Genomic DNA, 14268 nt, shown 5'->3' with positions numbered 1-14268 from the left:
AACGTCAGTAAGAAACACCAGGACAGCACCACTTTTCAACAGTTCTAACTAAACCACAGAAAGGTGAGGCTGGTAGGGCTCTCTGGAGGCCAGCTGCTTCAACCCCTGCCCAAACAGGGTCATCCAGAGCAGGCGGCCCAGGACCACGTCCAGCCGGCTTCTGAAGGTCTCCAAGGAGGAGACCCCACAGCCTCTCTGGGCAGCCTGTGCCAGTGCTTGGTCACCCACACAGCACAGAAGCGCTTCTAGTGTTCAGGCAGCACGTCCTGTGTTGTGTCCATTGCCTCTTGACATATAATCCTGTTACACAACCCTCAGGATTGTCTCCTAAGATATATATGTGTTTACATTGCCTCAGAAATAAAAGTGAAGTGGTATATTCTTTTCTGAGTGTTCGAGTATGACTAACTAAATCATTGGATTGGAATTTAGGAGCTGAATAACAATAATTAATCAGGACCTGCAGATTTTCATATAGGCAAAGAAAATATTTTGTAACTCTATCTCTACCTGGCCACCTATTGTGGTATCTTTCACTGTTGATGGAGACTTCAAAGCAGTATATATGCAACTTGAATGTATAACAAATGTCCTACTTCTTGTCTTATAGGCACAGTAAATGACTGGGACTAATAGGCTACCAGGCTGAAAATTAACATGCTTATATCCTTCCCTCCCTCCCTCTCTCTATTCTTCCCTTTTTCCCTCCCTCTCCATCACCCACCACAGGTACCTGAGGAGTCTCTCCTGGCAGGCACTTGTCAGTGAGGTGGGAATTGTCTGGCTTTGTTGATTGTAAAACAGACCAATCTTCAATAATAGAGTGTTGCTGTCTTCCAGCTTCTGGCTTTTTCTCTCAGGATTTTATAGCTGCTCCCTTTGGTATTTTTCTCATGGGTCCTTGAATTACTATTACCGATGTAATCATTTCAATTCTATGCTTTTACCTTTCTTCTCTTGCATTGCTTTAGCCCAGAGAATGTTTCACCAACAGGTCAACAGTGATTATTGTTCTGTAAGGATGACCAAGTGTCCATGGTTGATTTAACAAAACCGGGCCATGTGCACTATTAAGGATAACATTCCACATAGAAAACTATGATGCTGGATGGGAAAGAGACAGAGGCAGAGACAGAGACAGAGGCAGAGACAGAGACAGAGACAGAGAGACAGAGAGAAGAAGAAAAGTTGGGAGATCTCAGAAGTTTATTTTATGTCCAAAAATCAACAATATCACACTTCTAACATTAGCCTTCCACCTACTTATTTTTGCTTACATTGGTCAAAAAGTGAAATGATCAAAACGAAACAGAAAAATGAGATGAAAATAATGGAGAAAAGTACGATTAGGTAGCAAGTGGTATAGATCTTAGGACTAAAGTAGAAAAAAAAAAGATAAAAAATTACAGAAAAAAAATAGTGTACAGCTTTTATTGTGGCATCTACCACTCTGCATATATTGTTTAAGAATACAGGCATCCAACTCTTTTTGAAGAATCCAAAAGTTGTAACTGCCTATGTCCTCAGAACGAGATCTGCAAAAGCTATAACTGATTAAAATCAGTGGAAGCCTATAATTTTTTACTGATGTCTGAATTTCTACCTTGAAGTCACTGTAATATTTCTATTATTCTATGTTTAAAATATTCTCAATAGCGAAGAATATGATACCTCAGTAACTTCACTGGTTACAGGGACACTGTTTTGCTCCTCACATAGCTGTTAGACATAAAGGGCACATGCACGCCTGTAGAAGTGCACACTGATGCACTGCCTTTATAGTTGCAATGCCTTCATTTAAAGGAAATGGAGACTCGAATCGGTTTCTATTAAACTGGTACAGTCTTGATAAGAACAAAATAGCTCTTTTTTACAAATAGTATTCATGGACTAGAGTTTTAAGACAGATGAGAGCATGAGTAAACAAGCTCAGTCTTAAGATTTAAAGCATTTAATCCTGTAAACTTGAACATTTATTTTGTATTTTAAATTTTATATAACAGACTTTCTAGAGTGTAAGTGATATCCCAAAAGATATTTGGGCATTGCTAATGGTTTTAGTAAAACTAAAGGAATCAAATATGATTTATACAAAGACAAAAACACCATGGGAAAGAAAGGCAAAAACCTTTACAAATGTACCAGAAGTACAAGTTTGGAATTGTCTTAAGTCAACAGCAATTAAATGTGACAATAATCTTATAGTAACATTTAAATAAGTAGTAAGGTTATTTTATTTTTGTGGCAGTTTAAAGATGATGCATTATGTTCAGATTTTCTTTTGGGAAAGAAGGGCTTTTGCCTGTTTCTCTAAACTACAAATTTAAATCCTCTCTATTAATGAGCCCTACAAATGCTTGCTGGTCTGTTTGACTTATTATATTTAAACCATCATAAACCCAGCTAATGATGCAACGCACAACTTTTGGGAGAACTTTTATATTAGCACAGTCGCTTGTTAATGATGGTTCCTGGCTAGCAGGGAAGAGTAGGATGTATGTGACTTATTTATTAACCCTAAATGTCCAAATGTTTTATTTTGTGCTGATATACTGGCTATTGACTGCTTACAGAATATGATCGTGTTATAAAAATCAACAAATTGTTAAAGAAGACACCTATTTTTTCATAAAAATGTTTGAATATTAGAGTACATCTAAGTGATGGTGGCTTGAAATTTCACTCCAGGCAAGTTAAACCCAATTACAATTATAGAAAGGAACTAAGTTTTATGCAAAAATAGCCTGTGATCTAATAGAAAGTTCTAAGTTACAGCTCATCCTGCATGTTTCACCACCAGCACCCTCCATCTGTGCGTTACTTCTGTTGCTATGAATCTGGCAGCATTTTAGCAGCTAGCCTCTGTTTATAAGAAGGGATCCCAGCAGCTCGAAGTCAGTCATTGGGATTACTCATCACTTGCCTTGTGAGCTGCTCCAGGGAATTTCTTGAAGAACTGTGTCAAAATTAGCTTTAGAAGACCAGCAATTTGAGAGCTTTGATGGACACATATCAGGCACTCCCAGACCAGTGTTGGTCAAATTGGTGCGCTTGGAAGAAAGATTCTTTTTGTTGCTAGAGTGAAGATTTTCCTCTTTTGTGAAAGGAGAGAAGAGGATAAACAAGGACTACATCTTCCTCTCTGCAAGAAGAAATCTGATTCATTGGGAACATAATCACTACGATACCATGAATGCTTGCAGGAGGTAAGCTGCATTCACCTTGGGCAGGTAGAAATGGGAAAGCAAAATATTGACAAGGACAATATTCCCCTCGCAGTCTGAACATAATGCTGCCAGATAATCATGATCTATGTTACCTGATTTGTGATTACACAGAAGGTAGCCCTTGTCCTCATACAGGTGATAAATGTGTATTTCTTATTCTAAAACTAATTCCTGTAAAATCTCAGCTGCAGAACTTCTCTCGTATTGATGAATTACCTTTGCAGATTGCACTTCCTCATTTTTCATTCTTTCGGTTTTGGCAGCTCTCTTCCAAGAGTGCATAGGTATCTAAATATAATTTGTATTTAAAGCTCCTTATTTATAGGCTGTATCTGCCATAGCATTTTTCTTGGTAACTCCTACTCTTTTGTGATAATGACAGCAGAAAAATGCATGAACCAGAGCTGTAATGGTCTAATACTTCTTAGACCCCTTCCTAAGATACAGGAAAGCCACAAGCTGATTGATCTCCCTTTGACATTCCAGTTCAGAGAAACTGTGGGCATTCAACATTTTTCTCTCTAAAATAAAATAAAATAAATTAAAAATAATAAAAAAAAGCAAGCAGGTTCACTGGAGCTTAACAGGCAATTTTTCAGTTGAGATAGCAATAACTGGAGGTCACTTACTCTGGACTAGCACTCTCACTTTCAAACCATTTGGGAAAGGTAGAAAAGCAATGTAGAATCAGAATCAGAGAGAATAAAATGTTACTTCAGAGAATACCAGAGATACTGTTTGTGTATTTACTCCTGACTGGTATCACTGGCTAAAGAATACGGTGACATAGATCATTGGGGGTAATCCGCTCTGAAAAGCAGAGAGAGAAACCCATTATCAGAGAAGAATGGGAAACTCTCATAGCACATGCTGTGCTTATTCTCATGGATTAAAGCTTTAGAAACTGGTATTTTTTGTTTGTTTTCTTTTTCACTGTGCCACTTGCATAATATTGCCAAATGTAAGGGTGTGTTTTTTCTCATAAAACTGATCTGTATCAACAGCGGAGAATAAGAGCGCTGTGCATCCTCTCAGAAGCCTGTGTCCAATCTCTCTGCATGTCAGTGGGAGAGAGATACCAAATGGCCAGTAAATGTTCTGCGCTTCCAATTATGGAAATTACTTTATTAGCCCCATACACTTTGAAGAGCTCTTTCCCAAATCTAGCCTGTGATTCAACGCACACTCTGGACTCGTTATAAACACTATTGAACTGTTAATAAACAGAATCGTTTTTATTTTATCTTGTTTTTTTTTTGTTGTGGTAGGATACATTCGCTCCGTGCTCACAGACAGAGAAACAATGCCAACACACATGAGAACTGGCACAGTACCTCTGGGTTCAAGCAACAGCGTGGAGATGAACTTGCTACAGTCCTTACGCTTTACACAGTGATCGTCATGGTCCTTCTAATGGCAATCTGGGGAGCCTGGACAAGGAAGGATTCATACGTATAGTAGCAGTATGCTTTCTTTGTTAAATATTTAAGGAAATACTTGTATTGATTATCTGTACCCAGGAGGTACAAAAAAAAATGGTCCCTGCCTATTACGGTGTACTTGAAACTGCTTAGACTACTGCTACTTGTGGAACTGAAGCTGTGAAGCGATTTAATAGGCAATATACAGAACATGACTTTGTGAATAAGATAACAACTGTTTGTATATAACATATAAACATGTTTGTATTACCCTTTGCATGTATATGAAACATTTTAAGCATAATACATTCTTGGGAAGAAGAATTCAACGAATATTTTTATCTGTCAGTGTTTTGTATATCAAAGCAGTTTTCCATTTTTTTTTTATCTTACATTGTCCAGTCTCTACCTCTGCTAATATTACCTGTCTCAAACCATGGTAAAACATGCTATATAAACAGGCAACTAATCTGCCTTGTCACAACAACATAGAAAAAAAAAACACACAATAAAAACAGCTATCCTGAAGACAAAGGAAGACTTCCGAACAAATCAAATTCTCATCTCAGTTGCTGGAGGGAGTTTATATGGATGATGGGGCTTGCATCTGCATGTGTTCAACTTCTGGTGTAAACTCAGGAATGAATCCATGAAATAAAATGTATTTCTAAGCATCGTTCGTTACAGGACCATCTGACAGTCTTCAACTTTGTATAGTTACCTAGTCCTGATGAGCTCAGGTCAATAGACTGGCAGCTCTGAAGGGCAGTAGCTGTCGGGAACAGAGTCTGAGCCTTTGGAGCTCAAACTTAGCTTAATCTCCAGATTTTAGCGTTGCCTAAACCAACAAATAATATTCCTAATGAAGAACTGTAAGACATTTTTTAATACTTAGGGATAGATACATGTTTATAATTATGTAGTAGCTGCAGACAACTTTCGTCCTTGGAATTTGGGCAGATGATACGCTTGTAGGGAGAACACAAGTCATATTAAAGGACAGAGGATTCTGTCCTACAAGTAGCAATGCAAAAGAAACAAACAAAAAACACCAAAAGCTTTGGTTGTTATAGCAGACAACAACTCAACGTGAACTCTGAGTGTGCTACTAGAGCCAATAGGGTTTGTGATTGTTGGATATGCAAAAAGGGGATATTGGAAATTGAGATTAAGCTACCACTGTTTTCACATAATTCCTTTAAGTATGGTGTATCTCATTCTGGTATCTATGCATGATCAGGAGGGGTATGGAAACGGAGATGCTTCTGAGAAGACCTACATGAGTTATCCCAAGGAGTATTCACAAAGCTCAGTGCAGCCCCAAGCAGAGACCAGTGTCAGCTGTAAGCAGGCCAGTGTGGAATCAGTGTTCTTGCAGCCCTGCAGCGCTCATGTAAACACCCTGGTTAAGGTAGCACCTCTTTGTGGTTTGTAATGAGAGCAGAGCTTTGATAATGCTGCCCGAAGACCAGCACACACGGGAATAACAGTAAGAAAACAGATGCTTAGTGTATTAAATGCATTGCCATAGAACACACGGGTCCAGTCATAAAGCATGTATGATGAATTACTATTACAAGTGAAAGCACAAGCACCGTCCCTTCGATTGTTAATGTACCATTTAAGTACAAGAGAAGACAGAGGGATTTATGTGTCCTGACAACGGTGTGAAAAGAAACAGGCTACCGGGGCTGTGTGATGGGCACCGGGCTCGGCACTCTGGAAGTTTACCATCATCACAGCTTTTATAGGAGAGAGAGAGACAGTTATGACAAGAGGTCAAGGAGTGGTCCTCTATAATCACCTATTTTGAAAGTGATGAAGAGAGCTTCCCCTGGCTTAAGTAGGCCCAGAAGGAGGCCTGACGCTGCTTCTTTGAAAACATAACAAAGCAAGAGAACAAGCTTATGCTTGAGGAGACAGACGTAAACTGTGCAGGGCTTGGGAAGTAAAACCAGGCAACTGAGACTTGGGGTGACAAGAGAGGAAGCCACTGAACAGAGGAGGAGCAGGGACACTTAAAGGTGAAGGGAATTAACTTGATGAACTCTTAACCAGGGGCTGAAGCACTTTTTTCCTTTGCTTAAGATGTTGTACGTCAGATTGGCTACTTGTTCTAACAATCTGACGTACAGAATCTTAAGCAACATACACAGCTTTTAGAAACACACATTTTGTTGGTATTAAACACATAGTTCAGAGGTGCACAGGCTGCAGTTCATGAACTGAACTGGTGAAAAATTAATCTGGATCACTTGTGCTACGTTCTTCACAGTTGCATTTGGAGAGAGCCAGAGAGCAATCAGGAGGAATTGGTTGGATGTGGAGGCAGCCTACTCTCTGCTTCTCTCTTTCCTTGAAGAACCTGTCTGTCCCGTTCACATCTTATACCAAAACATACGTTTCCCCAGCCATGTGGTGGGTAATACATTTGATCCTGCACGTGCACCATCCCACAGGCGAAGGCTTCTTGCAGCCCCCTGAGGGGAGGATGACTGCCTCAGCCATGAGAGCATGAGGTTTTCCTGAAGGATATATCCACCACATGCCCAGAGGTGGATATATATACCTGTTATACGATGCACTGGCCAGCAGTTCACATGTGTCATGTATCAGATCTGCCTAAGCTGAAAGCTTGGCATCATCTTTAAAAGCTCATCTTTACCTCACACGATAATGACTTGCTGGCTTTAGCAAGAACTACAAACTCACTGTAAAATACAGCTTTGTGTATTCTGCTACGTACTCCCCCTCCAAGAAACTCATGTGTTGCAAAGCATTCAATCAGGAAAGTGAATTCCACGGAATAGGAGGTTTTAGTCATCAACTTTTAGAAGCCCAGGCTGCTGGTTTTGTTCAATCCATGTCATGTACATGCATAATAGTGAAAGGGCAGCACAAACAAAAAGAAACACCACCACACACACACACACACAAACAAAGCTAGAGCATTTGGCTGCACACCACACACGCAAGGCTAGAGCAATTGGCTGCACATCAGAGTTTAGGATTTATTCACTGATTTTGTAAATACTGCAGATATAATCCTGCCTCTGAAACGCTGGAGACCCAAATAGGGTATTGAAAATGGTTGTTTCCTCTCTCTCACCTTATGACAGAGGAGATGAAAACATGAAAGTTCAGAGGAGATAGCAGAACATTCAATGTTTCGAAAACCACCACATTTTCATCTTGATTAAAAAAATTCTCTTATTTTCTTGAAGAACACATAGAGGTATCTGGAGTTTGAGATACCACCAAAAAAAAAAAAAAAAGAAAAAAAAAGGGGATCAGCATGAAGTTGAGAAGGCAGAATGTACCTTTTACAGCCTCCTTATTAAAAAAATGTGTTCATGATTTTTCCCCACTCTCCTTAGCTAAGGATTGCAATGCAGCAGGAGTGGGGAAAAATCACTTGCTGCACTGTTGTTGATCACAAGACATCTCTTCCAGATTCCTCCATAATCATCTCTCAGACTTCATCATTGAGCTTTGTGGAAAAGTACTCTCAGTTATACAGAGGACTCTGAAAGCAATCTAGTACTGTACTTTTCAGAGTTAGGACAGGTATACATAAAAGATTTCTTTATGCGTGAAAGACTGTACAGAATTAAGTTTTCTAATAAATGAAATTAAACTGCCCAGAGAGGCTGTGAGTCTCTCTTCCTGGAGATACTCAGAAGCCGCCTGGACGTGGTCCTGGGCAGCCTGCTCTGGGTGTCCCTGCTCGGGCAGGGGCTGGAGCAGCTGGCCTCCAGAGGGCCCTGCCAGCCTCAGCCCCTCTGTGATTCTGTGAAATGAAACAAAGAAATCATTTTAAAGATTACTAGCAGAACAAATGGCACCACCCTGAGAGAGTACATGTTAACTGGTGGCTCACTTTTCCCCCACTGGCTAGCCATGTTTTTTGACAAAGAAGCAGAGTCGCACTTGGTGGCTAAGGCAGCGCTGGGAACAGCCGTGGAAATGCTGGGACAGCTGGGGTGTTCTTTTCTCTAGACGTACCCTTTCACTGCTCCCATGCTGCACATTAACATGGCAGAAAGCTACCCACATGGCATGGCACGTTAACATGGCAGACAGCAACCCACTTCTTGTTTGGATTACTGCTCTGCAAATTGACTTGACGTAGCTAGTCCAATGCATGCTAGGACAAACGCGGAAAATTGTGAGAATGAATCAAAGGGGAAATCAAACCACAGCCTTTCAGCAAGAGCAGACTCTTAGACTGGCTTACATGTACCATCAAATAATATCTTAAGCTGTTAAATGTATCTAGGCTGGTTTGGATACATCAATACCTTAAGTTACAAAGTACATTTTCTCCTTAAACTTTTGCCTTGCTAGAAAGAAGGGGTAGCTGATCAGCAGTTAAATTATAGGCCTGAACTTATTAATTTTTAATATATTCAGAAAGACAGACAGAACTTTGCAGGATCAACAGAATCTACATTTATTAATGTTTTTATTTTTGTAAATAATTTGCTTAGTGTAGTTTGATAATGCAGTCAGGACTAGGGGAAAATGTGGTCCTGTAGGGCGACTGCATAGTCTCCGTCAACAGACCCAAATCACCTCCCTGACTGATGATGCTATGGAGTCTACAGCTCTTGAAATCATTCTCAGTAAATCCACCCAGGAAAACAGCTCTCACATTAAATCACTTCCATAATTTAGCTCGGAATACATGACAACAGTAACAAACTAGTTACTGGTTCTACACCGATGAAGTAACCTCACTAGAATTGAAAACTGAGAACCCAAGTTTGGAATGTGTGTATCAGTTGTTACACAGTGATCTTTTCATTAATATGTCTTTTACATTAACCAGACCAGACTGATGATTTACACGTTCAAAAAAGGCTGTGGTTAAGCATACCTGTCTGCTGTTATTCTAAACTACTAAAACCAATGTCAGCAGTTGAGCCAGCAAATCTGATGACATACTCCATGTACCAATTGGACTGTCAGAAAATGAAAACAAGTCTTTTGTTTTCCACAGTCATTCTCCCATGCTGATGTTACTCACATTTTATTTCAAAAAAGACTCAAGCCCTTCCACAGCTCCATCTCTTAATAATGCCTCACATTTCCCTTTAGAAAGGATAATGCTTTCCGTAAAACCATCTTCATATCAAGAAATCAGCACACCCACTTCTCTTGAATATTTTATTTTGATAAACCTTGTCATTCCCTTGGTATTTGGTAAGTATTGGCTAGATCCTAGAAAAAATGGCTGCAAGGGACCTCTAACCAATTCTTTAAGATCTCCAATTACAACAATCCACACGAAGGATTTGAATCCATTATAATGTCCTAAGAATGCTTCCATCACAGGGCTACAGTACAAAAAACCTAACAACTCAGAACTTTAGGAAAAAAATACAGAGAGATATACAGTTTTATACATGTCCCAGAAAAACAATAAAGCATAACAGTAAACTACTGACTGCTATCTAATTAGGACAGTAATTTGTCTTAACCAGGATGCCTGTGATCAAATGATACTCACACAGTGCACTTGGACCCGGTGACTGCTGGAAATCAGCATTCTCTTTAGCTCCCTTTGAGTAGCTTCCTTTTCCTAACAGTGGTTCTGCAAAGCAAAATTAATTCAACAATTCTTTTGGAATGCCATGTAAATTATATCCACAATGTAAAGTGAGTAAATCTATGGTGCAAAGTTCTCTATGAATTCTGTACCTGGAACCAAGCCTTCAGATGTCACCATTGCCACTCGGTGTTACACAGTAAAAGAACCTCTTGTTACCCTTTAAACCTAACACTAAAGTAACTCAGCAATACACCAATACCTCAGCACTACACTGCATCTGATGACATCAGATTGTCTGGAGCTAACGCCACAGTAGCACCACCCATACTGACCTTAATCACTGCTCAGCACATCACCGAAACCTCTGCTTGACATTGCACCTCTGCATACATCACTGGGTGCCATGAAGCACCCCCCATTCCTTTTCCCAAATGCTGGGCGATGACTATCTCATTAGTAGAGAGTACTGCAGACAGTTTATATAAACTTTCATTTTTTTCTAGCCCATCAGCAATACTCCACACTATAGAGACAGAAAAATCTGGCAGTAGTATCATTAAAACGATACATTAAAATGATATTGTCCATCAAATTCAGGTGTCAAATCAAATCAAGGTAGGGTTGATAAAAAAAAATATCTGAAACCTATCGAGGGATAACGAAACATTTGCTGAAAAAAAAAAGTAAGTACAAATTTCCAAACTTTCTGTTTATGATCAGCTTAAGGTACTGGCAAAAGTCATTTTTTCTCATTAGGAAAATGGACAGAAATGGCAATGGTAAATTCTGCTTAGCACAGCCAAACTAATTTCTGTGCTTAGAATACAGCCCAGATTACCCCAACATCCAAGCTTGCTCATTTATGGTTAAAGCTCAGATGTCACGAAACAACTCAGTTCACATTCTCTTGAGATACAGGGGGAGTTGCAAAGTGTTTTTACATCTTAAAAAGTCCACTTTTCCTTAAGAACAAATTTATTTCTACGTTTTTGTTAAACGTCTTTTGTCGACATTCTGCAAATAACACTATCTAATAAGGTGCCAATTTTTTCTTCCTGTGGAGTAATTTTGTACATCTGCAGGAAAAAAAAAAGAAAAAAGAAAAACATGAAAGCTGTGAAAGGAAGAAAAAAATCTACTGCATACATTAAAAAATATACACACACAGATTTCCCCCTTCCTCTCCTTTTTTACATTAGAAATTCGTATGTTGTCTTGCAGGCTAGACAAAAGTTGGGAGTGAGAAACCAATCAAATTCTGAAACTGCAAGAGACATGGGAAAGCTAAGGAACTAAATGAGAACAGTAGTTTTAGATCCACACTATATAGTACAATTTGTCCAGTTTTGCTTGTATGTGTCCCATCATTAATTTGATTGACACGATCAAGACGATTTAAACTAAACTAAATTTTATCAAGTGGAACTCACATCCTTCAAAATACTTTTCCAGCACATGGTAATCTGGTAAGAGCACACAACCTCTTAACACAGCTCCTAGCAGCTAATCAACAAATTTTTAGTTAGCTGCCCATGCCGCGACTATTTGTGTTTAAGATTATGAAATACTTTTGGACTGAAAATTTGTTTACAATTACTTGGGTATTTGCCTGAGAAGACAAGAAACAAAAGTGTATAAATGGTGGGCAGCAATCTGGAATTCATTTTATGTTTCAATTTCCTGACAATGTTAAGAATTTGATAACTTAAAATTTGTGATATCAGAGCATGAGGACTACAACTTTTTTTTCCAGAGTAAAAAAAGCATTATTAGAAAAAGTTGCATGTAAAACAAGTTTTCAGTCATGCTAAAGAAAAACAAACCCTATGTGAATTATGTAAATTGAGGGCTATAAATAGACAATTATATAATTTATTCCTTTTCTCTACCCCAGTCATCTCTTTTGGTTACATACCTTTTTAACTTTGGCAGTGTCTGTCAGTTGGGAAAGTTCATCTAGAGCAACCTGTTGGCCTTCTACGTGAGATGCTACATCTTCCAGATTTACAGGTTTTTCTCTGTCTACAACCAGAACAATGAGTACTGCTGTGTCACTGTCTGAAATGCCAAACTTTTTAAATGCATCTGAAATCTAAGAAAAGATGAAAAATATCAAAATACTGCAAGTCATTTTCTCACTACATCTAAACAATCTTTTTAGTTACTGGATCAAATAAACCCAAAGTATAAATTAACAAACATTTTATGATAATGGAATTCTGATGAGCTACAAGAGATTACACAATATTAGTGTTAGTAAAAATAACAGCAACTTCTATTAGTATGCCAGGTAAACTGTTAGATGGATACCTGTATTTAGTCTGGCTGCAGGGATATTAGCAAGCTTCTTTGGCAAAAATGATATTTGATCAGTAAATCTTACGTTGTTGTTTGGTGAAAGGCTGAAAATAATTTCTGCGTTGAGAGATCTGGTCTTCATTTTACCTATCGTTTGTAGATGAACTGCTTTGTTGGCTGCCACAAGAACTTGAAAAGGATCTACAATCTGTAAAATACGACATAAGGTAAACAGAAAATCAACATAATATTTAAAACTCTGAAAAAAAATCTGACCAACTAATTTTAATGGCCTGAGTCTGCAGTTGTAAGAGCGAGCAATACAGTATTCTGCAAGTTTTTAGCAATTCTTGTTCTTCCAAAGCGAATGGGATTGCTTACTGAGAGGGACAATGCTTGACGTAAAAATAATGATTACACTCGCTCAGTCAGATTACTGAAATCTTTTGAAAAAGAATCACGTTAATAAATCTTCTATGGGTAAGCTGACAGATTCAAATCTTTTTTTTTTCCTTCTTTTGTGATTACTGCTTTGCTAATTCTAGCAATAACAAGGAATCGGTTCAGAAAGTAATAAGGAGTTTAAAGGAGAACTAAGGCTCCACACACCACTGATTTTTGGCAAAAGCATTGCACATCTAGTAATACATTTCACAGGTGGAGGTAGATTTAAATAACTCCAGAAAATCGGATGCCACGGGAATCAAGAAGACACCCTTTTATGCCTCTCATCCTTCCCGGGCGGCATGTTTTACACAGAGGAGCCCTCGCACGACGCTGAAGGGACCCGCAGGGGCTGCAGCGGGCACCAGGCCCGTGCCGGCCCCGACATGGCGCCTGCAGAGGGGCCCCCTGCGGCCCTCCGCACCGCACCCCGCCAGCACCGGGGCTCCGGGGACCCCCTCACCATGGCGGGGTTGAGGAGCGCTCCTTCCACGGCCCCCTCCATGGCTTTCTTTCGCAGTGCGGCCGCGTTTTGCACGCCGTTGAAGAGGAGGAGGGTGACGCTACGGCCGGGGAACAGCTCCAGCTCCTGCTGCAGCTCCAGCCCCGTCTCACGGGGCGTCTCCATGCCGCCTGCCCTGCCCGAGGCTGGGCGGCCGGGGGCTGCTGCACGCAGGGCTACGGGACCCTTTCGGTCCGCTCTCGCGGCAAACAGAGCCCTCGCTGCATGCACCCGCCTGCGGGTGCTGGTGAAGGGGGAAAATCCGGCTGCGGCACCCCTAGAAACCCCCGATCCGCCTGCGGCACTCCTCGCCCCTTCCTCCCGCACAGCAGCGGGAGCTTGCGCATGGCTCCTCCTCTTCTTCCTCCTCCTCTTCCTCCGTCCATCCTTCCTTCCTTCTGTCCGACCTCCCCTCCCCGGAAGGGCAACCCCTTCCCGGCCAGCAGCATGGAGGGCGTGGAGGCGTACGGCTTCTCCGCCGCTATGAGCGGCGCCTTCCTCGTCTCCTCCCTGCTCTTCGCGGCGTTCAACCGCCGCCTGCGGGAGCCCTACATGGACGAGGTCTTCCACGTCCCCCAGGCACAAGCTTACTGCCACGGCCGCTTCCTGCAGGTGCCCCGGCTCCCTCCTCTCCCCCGGGCTCGGCCGCTCTTCGAGTCCGGGCCGGTTGTTGCCGCGGGTGGGACGAGTGGGGGCGGTGGGACGCGAGGTCATCCCAGAAGGAGATCTTGGGCTAAGAACGCCTGAAGTCCAATAAACGGCCTTTTCTTCTCAGAAACAGTGGTCAGACATTGGGACGGGTTGCCCAGGGAGGTGGTGGTG

At 40.9% G+C, this 14268-nt stretch overlaps 2 protein-coding genes and 1 long non-coding RNA gene across 6 annotated transcripts in view; 2 read left to right on the top strand and 1 right to left on the bottom strand.

Annotated features, from left to right (window-relative positions):
• The first annotated feature begins 1642 nt into the window (after nt 1-1642).
• On the top strand, nt 1643-4969 carry LOC121063849. Its single transcript, XR_005816218.1, has 2 exons — nt 1643-3206; nt 4496-4969. It is a non-coding gene; the product is annotated as an uncharacterized LOC121063849 (long non-coding RNA).
• A 6225-nt stretch (nt 4970-11194) lies between these two features.
• Nucleotides 11195-12642, bottom strand: TPRKB (TP53RK binding protein). Its single transcript, XM_040543866.1, has 3 exons — nt 12586-12642; nt 12118-12294; nt 11195-11278 (listed from the first exon to the last, which is right to left on the bottom strand). Exons 1-3 carry the CDS (start codon nt 12640-12642, stop codon nt 11195-11197), a joined length of 318 nt encoding a protein of 105 aa, XP_040399800.1.
• Nucleotides 12118-14268, top strand: part of LOC121063834 (putative Dol-P-Glc:Glc(2)Man(9)GlcNAc(2)-PP-Dol alpha-1,2-glucosyltransferase) — a 29467-nt gene continuing 27316 nt past the window's right edge. For all 4 annotated transcript variants that reach the window (XR_005816215.1, XR_005816216.1, XM_040544720.1 and 1 more), the window contains exons 1-3: nt 12118-12294; nt 12586-12708; nt 13408-14058. Coding sequence is in view for 2 of the 4 variants with exons in the window: in XM_040544720.1 (XP_040400654.1) it covers nt 12661-12708; nt 13408-14058 (699 nt within the window). In the remaining 2 variants the exon portion in view is untranslated. The remainder of the gene's footprint in view (nt 12295-12585; nt 12709-13407; nt 14059-14268) is intronic.

This window comes from Cygnus olor, chromosome 1 (assembly GCF_009769625.2).
Source record: "Cygnus olor isolate bCygOlo1 chromosome 1, bCygOlo1.pri.v2, whole genome shotgun sequence".
NCBI classification, from domain to species: Eukaryota; Metazoa; Chordata; class Aves; order Anseriformes; family Anatidae; genus Cygnus; species Cygnus olor.
Note: the sequence above shows the minus strand (reverse complement) of the source record. Positions and strands in the feature narration are given on the sequence as shown.